At 42.3% G+C, this 7,125-nt stretch overlaps 1 protein-coding gene across 1 annotated transcript in view; it reads right to left on the bottom strand.

Moving 5' to 3' along the window:
* Positions 1-6,900, bottom strand: part of TMEM184C (transmembrane protein 184C) — a 20,577-nt gene extending 13,677 nt beyond the window's left edge. Inside the window, exons 1-4 of the mRNA XM_018554256.1 lie at positions 6,714-6,900; positions 2,687-2,817; positions 2,563-2,599; positions 868-1,073 (exon numbers count right to left, since the gene is read on the bottom strand). Of these exons, the coding sequence (XP_018409758.1) occupies positions 868-1,073; positions 2,563-2,599; positions 2,687-2,817; positions 6,714-6,830 (491 nt within the window). The 5' untranslated portion in view covers positions 6,831-6,900. The remainder of the gene's footprint in view (positions 1-867; positions 1,074-2,562; positions 2,600-2,686; positions 2,818-6,713) is intronic.
* Between the last annotated feature and the right edge of the window lie 225 nt (positions 6,901-7,125).

Raw genomic sequence — 7,125 nt, forward strand, 5'->3', positions numbered from 1 at the left:
AATTAAAATTAAATAAAATCAATCTAATAATAATAAAAAAAATTTTTTAAAGTCCCCCGCCCCCGTGAGCACGCGCGTCGCCACGTAAACACGCGTCGGGTGCGCCTAAGTATGAAAACGACGAACGCGCTACACATGTTGGGTATCGCCGCGCACGCCGGAGTGAGAGCAATAATTCTAGGGCCAGTATTTTGGGGTATCTCTAAATTGATGACCTGTGGGGGCTTTTAAAGCGTCTTCTATTGACTTTTTGGGGTACTGCAGTTTTTCGCCGTTTCACGGACGCACGCAATTTGTAACCTATGCATGTTGGGTATCGTTTTACTCGTTGTCATTTAAAAAATTGGTATTTTGTTGTGTTTTGGGGCATTAAATTACATTTTTCACTAAATGTTGGGGTTTAATAAGGAGTTGCGCTAATATTGCGCAACATAAAAATTTGCAACTACCACCATTTTATTCTATAGGGTCTTGGCATTCAGAAAATATATAATGTTGGGGGGTTTTAAGTCATTTTCAGGCCTAAAATGTGGAATATAACATGGGTGCAAAAAATGAAAAAAGGGCCTCAGTCATGAAGGGGTTAAAAAATCTCCTTAGAAAGAAAGAAAAAAACAGCCGTGAACCCTTGCAGTGTGGGGGTAGCCCCACTGCAAGGGGAGGGTTTTTTGTATCCTGAGAGAGGCTTCAAAGAGAGATCTAGTAGTCATCAAACAATATTTACACCTAATTTAGGACTTTTTTCTGTAGCTTTCAGGATTTCTTTTCAAAGCTGGACATGAAAAAGGCAAGACATACAGTATAATAGCCTAAGAAAGGATGCATATGCTTCTGATGACAGCATTTTTTTTTGGTTCGATTACTCACTCTCCCATAGGCCATGGAGGACAGCAGCAGAGTGGAGGTAGATGTCTTTGCTGATCTTTAGCTTCAAGAACCAATGCTAAATTCGGACATCGATTTGTTAAATAGTTTAAGAGGAAGATCATGAAGTTATAGATGACGTAGGCTTCGTAGCATTCTCTACAGGTATCCACATATATTGCAATATCTGGATATTTAAGAGCAACCCACTGGCACACCCATTGGTAGATGATGACAGAGACAGAAAAAAAAAAAAAAAGAAAAATACAGTATTCATTTGTAAATATTAAATGCTGAATTACAAGCTTGATAGGATTCTAAGTAAAGCAGCTAGCTATATATACAGTATATATACATATTACACATTTCAATAGAAAGTCATGTGACCAGCCCGAGAAGTCAATAAGCATATCATTGAGTTACTTATTGCTCGTCTGATGTCTAATGCTGGGCACACACCTTACAACCATCGCAAGACTTTTGTCTTGCGATGGTTGTAAGGTAATTAAAAAAATGTACCATCTGCCCATCTTGGACAGGCAGATCGTACTTCCGATGACCGCAATGCTGAACAGGCAGTGTGCGCTTGCTCACACCGACCCGTCCGGCTTTTATCTTCCGAACATGCTACACACCCGTTGAAAATCGTACGATTCTCGGCAGGTTTTCGAACATGTTCCTAAGATAAAAGTCGTGCGACCTTACAGTAGTAGAGGTCGCACGCCTTCCACACACCTTACGATAATCGTACATTCGCGGGATTTCCCGCGATTATCGTACAATTAACGTAAGGCCACCTTAAGGGTGAGAAAAGACAGGCAGACGTTTCATTAAGAACAGCCGCAAGTGAAACATCTGTCTGTGATCAATCAACTCATGTGTTATGAATTGCTAATAAATAATAATTTTTCCTAATTGAGTCAACAAATAGATGCCGTACATGTGTGATGTTGGCTTTGGTACCTTTTCTGCACAGTAAAAGGAATGACTAACAATAGTCACTTCAAATGATAGAAGTGGTCCGATCCACATCTCTACATGGCCTGACTTAGGGCCCAGTCACACCATCAAGAGTGCGTTCCATTGCGCTCAGCCTCTGGAACGCACTGGAACGCAACCCGGACGGCTCAGTTTTTTGGGGGTTTTGAGGGGGCGTGGCGGTGCATTGAACTCCAGTGCGATCTGCAAAACAATGTGTTTGCAGCACATTTATATACAGTGCCCAGCAAAGATTTACATTTGTCCAATCACTTACAATCATCATGTTTCTGAACAGCTGCTGCCAAGTCTTTCAGCTCAGCTTCCCTGAACTTCCTATTCAGTACAAGATCACAAAAAGGACACAGCAGACTCCAGCAACTATTCATCTACTAGCTTGGAGAAGGTAGGAGGCAGCTTGATTTGCTGTGTCTGTGTGTTTCTGGAGACACACACAGCTTACTAACATACACAAGGGTGACTGCATAGCACGCTGCTTGAGAAAGGAGTCACTCTAAAACAGGATATCAGGACCAGTGCTCCGGGGACCAGCCGATTCTGCAGGAAACAAGCTTTTAAACCTCAAAAAGCAGCATTTATTGTAAGTGATTTCATCAGGATTTGAAATAGCTTAAAATCCTTTTAATATCACTTTAACTGAAAGGAATGTGTGGAATTTGCTGAAAACACAATACTGCCAAAGCATAAAACAATACTTACACTGTCTACGCTGTAAATGGGTACCATCCAAAGAATCCTGACAAAGGGAAAAAGAAGAAAACACTAAGAACACAATCATGTATAAAAGTGGTTTGTAACCACAGACAAGTAAACTGCAAAATACCTTATAATTGGTTTCTGCAATTCGGGTTGAGTATAATGAACCAAATGCTGCAAGATTCCCCAAAGAGATATTGGTATGGTCATAAGTACAAAAATCCCGGCAATAAACCAAGCCTTGGTGTGAACTCCCACCTGGAACAGAGCAGAGCAAACATTTAGTTAGAATGACAAGGTAATCCATGTCCTCAGGTACTGTGAAATATACAGGTGAAACTCAAATAATTAGAATATCGTGCAAAGTTCATTTATTTCACTAATGCAACTTAAAAGGTGAAACTAATATATGAGATAGACTCATTACATGCAAAGCAAGATAATTCAAGCCGTGATTTGTCATAATTGTGATGATTATGGCTTACAGCTCATGAAAACCCCAAGAACCCCAAATCCACAACCTCAAAAAAGTAGATTATGACATGCAATCAATAAAACAAGGATTGTACATAGAACAATATCGGACCTCTGAAAAGTACAAGCATGCATATGTACTCAGTACTTGGTTTGGGCCCCTTTTGCAGCACTTACTGCAATTACTTTTGCACGATATTCTAATTATTCGAGTTTCACCTGTACTGAACTTTAGTCTTTACCACTTGGTGTTCAAGGAGTGCTTGCTCCTACTACTCTACTCACTGCCTTCATTTACTAGAGATGCTTGTCTCTTCCTTTTCAGAGAAGAGGAGTAAAAAGCACTTCTAAAGACAATATGAATTTGTTTGGAAGATCTTCAAGATTAAAAAATATTTTAAATCTTTTTGCTTCTTTGTGCAAATTAATATTCTATATTCATATTTTAGCCAGCAGATGGTGATCTAGGCGCCGTTGCTTATGTTTTCCCCCGTCTCCTTTGCTCCTTTGTTGTAAAAAATAAATGCTGTGTACAGAATTCAATTATTGATGACATTTAGGCCTCATTCACACACAACGCAAGAGCAAAATTGTATATTGCGTATATACGCGTACAAGCGCGTGTATACGCATTTACGAGCGCATATGCGTATATGTGTATGCGTGCAGTATATGCAATCCCAGAATGCATAATTCGTAATAGAAATTTTAATGAACTGTATGAGCGTACGTGCGCAAGCACGCGTATATGCACGTAAAATGCACAGAAAGACGCTGCCCGGACGCATCTTGGTTCCATTCTGTTTTTGCGCATGTTTACGCTATGCAAACATACGGCTCCATACGCAGCTATATGTATGGAGCCTTTTATTTGCATATGTGCATATACGCACGTATATGTGCGGCAGTGTGAATGAGGCCTTAGAGATACAAGTAAAGTGTCAGAGGAAAGCCTCATTGCTTATCAAATGGCTCCATCAGAGGTTTCATTTAGACAAAGCCAGAAAAAAAGGCAGCTGCCACTGTACTATCTCTTTAGCTAACCACCAGTTCCCCAGGGAATCCTTTGTCACATCTTACATTTTCATTTGTAAAACAAAGATTGTAGGAAACATACTACACATCAGTTCAAAAATTTATAAATGTTAAAAAAAAGAAGAAAATATTAGCCTGGCATAAAGATTATTATTTTAGGTTATACTCCGACACAATTAGGAATGAAGGCTAAGCATTTATACTGGGAAACTTGGACACATAAGTGAATGCTCCAGAAATTCCAACTTACCTGTTAGGCCCCATTCACACTGAGCGACTTGAAAATCGTGCGATTTTATATGAGCGATATCGCGCAACTTTTTCCTATTGGGCTGTATGCAATCAGGAGCGAAATCGCTTGATGCTACATGCTGCAGGTTGGGGTGTGGGTATCCTACATGCTGCAGGTTGGGGTGTGGGTATCCTACATGCTGCAGGTTGGGGTGTGGGTATCCTACATGCTGCAGGTTGGGGTGTGGGTATCCTACATGCTGCAGGTTGGGGTGTGGGTATCCTACATGCTGCAGGTTGGGGTGTGGGTATCCAACATGCTGCAGGTTGGGGTGTGGGTATCCAACATGCTGCAGGTTGGGGTGTGGGTATCCAACATGCTGCAGGTTGGGGTGTGGGTATCCAACATGCTGCAGGTTGGGGTGTGTTGACCTGAAGCTTCCCATTCACATCAGATTACTAAACTCCTGCAAAATCATACTGCAGCTTATGTAAAAGGCAAAGCATATCAAATCACACATTTGACATCACGGTATGGGTTTCATATGGAGTATGAACAACATCTAATCAAATCAATGAAGATGTGCTGCAGTAGTGCCTACGTTGTTTCCATAGAGAGAAGCATGTCACATCATCCAGTCGTTAGAAAACATTTTACCAAACAGGAAAAGAGATCCAGAGAGGAGCATTCCCCACTCCTCACCTATACATCAGAAAGGGATGGGGAATTCTCTTGCTGCAACTGATTGTGTCAGGAGGAGGGGGTGGCGGTCAGAGTTCTGAGCGAGCATAGGCAAAGTCAAGGGATCTGGGATTCACACCAAGCCCAGCCTCACCTCATCTCAGCGCTGGGAAATTCTCAGTAATGGAGTTCTACTCCTTCCCCACTCTATCTTAAGGTGCCCATACACCTTACGATTATCGGACTAAACTTTTCGTCCGATGATCAAACCGTCGTGCGATTGTCGTACGGCGGCCCCATCCTGCCCCCGATTATCGCAAGGTTCAAATCAGCGGTAGTTAAAAAAAAAACAAACAAAAAAAAAACTTGGACGACTTGCGGTAATTGACCGCAATTATTTTTGTTTGCGCAGTGTTAATAGTACGACTTTTGACGGACGGAAACGCCACCAATCATGCGAACATCGTACGATCGACCAAAGTTTTCAAACATGCTTGACCGTCAAAAGTACTGTCGGTCGGGCACTCTATTCACACGTTACGATTGTCGTACGAAAAGTCGATCGCATACGATTATCGTACGATAATCTTAAGGTGTATGGGCACCTCAAGACTAAAATAAAAGGATAGAAAAGGGAAAGGGCAGGACCCGTCAGTTTATTTCCATCAATTCGTCAGACTTGTCTATGAGAACATACTCCAAGGTGACGGCAATCACTTTATTAGACAGATGTCACCAGAACAGGTGGAACATTTGCACTCATCTCTTGTTCTGGAGACAACTCCAAAATGTTGAATTGCCCTTACTTTTAGAGATAAGGCTGGGCTCGGTGTGAACCTAGTTTGCCGGAGATCACACAGGCCGCCTCAAAACTCTGCTTGACACCCTCTTCTCCCAACCCAATCAGTTGCGGGGGGGGGGGTCCCCTGGCCCGCAGCTATACATTACAAAGGAATCAGGAATGCCCCGGCCACTGTCTGGGTCAGGAGTGTAATAACCCTCTCAGGTTTTATTTGCTGTTCAGGTCCATGCTATTTGTGCTGGGGACCATGGTATCCAGTAGAGAAAGTAATGGGAAACCCAAATGTTTAATTTGTCACAGAAGCAGCAGATAAAGGAAAATCTTCTGGGGGGGCCTGTTCCTGTGAATAGGGTATAACCCCCACTATATGGAGAGTTCACTTTTTACTTCCTGCTGTGTGTCAGAGACAGGAGTTCTCTCTGACGGGACAAAAATGTCAAAAAAAAAACCAAACAAACTTGGATTTAAATGTGTTCCTCAAATGTCTCAATGAATATAAACCTATTTTGTGTGCACCAAACGCCTTTGCAAAGCCAGTCATCACTTTACTGTAGATAGACTGTGCGGAAAGTATAGGTTATGCGGGGAGGCCCAGGAGGCCCCAAACACTACAGGCTGCCTGCAGAAGGGGTGGATACAAGACCAGTCACCCTGCAAGGAGAGAGGTCAGTAGTGACCGGTCTTTATTACAGGAAGCCCCTACACAATGGAAAGGTTTTACACTGAATTATTGCACAGATCTGGAAGATATACACAAAGTACACCATGATTCAAGTAAGAATACACATGACTCTTGTATTCAGACAATATTTGCTTATCTCGGAGTTCAGCTTTAATCATTCCATGCCGTATCCAAAACATGTTTAAATGTTACATACAGATGGGACTTTATAAATAGAGTGTTTGTGACATTGTACAGAGTGGGCTCACCTCCATTTTCTGCAATTGCCAAACACATATTGGAATAGCCACCAGAAGTCCCACAATGTAGAGCAGAACCACCAGCGGGCGGATCCATCTTCTCCAGTTCCCACAGGTACAAGGCATATTGGATGATGATCAGACTCTCAGATGATTCTACTTTCAGATCACTTTAGGTTTAGAGCATGTCGTGGCCATTTGTACCTTACAGCAGGATGTTTGATGCTCACTGCACTGAGATCCGATTCCTTACTAGAGGAAACATGTGACCACACAGAGCCTAGATCTCACCTCCCGCCCAGGTAACCAGCATTACACACATAATGCAGCATAGGTGTGCCTCTCTCTACACTCATCACATGTCCGATCAGCTGTGTGAGGATGACAACACAGGCATGACAGCTTGTACCCTGCACACACA

This window comes from Nanorana parkeri, unplaced genomic scaffold (assembly GCF_000935625.1).
Source record: "Nanorana parkeri isolate BGI_ZX_2015 unplaced genomic scaffold, ASM93562v1 scaffold150, whole genome shotgun sequence".
NCBI lineage: Eukaryota > Metazoa > Chordata > Amphibia > Anura > Dicroglossidae > Nanorana > Nanorana parkeri.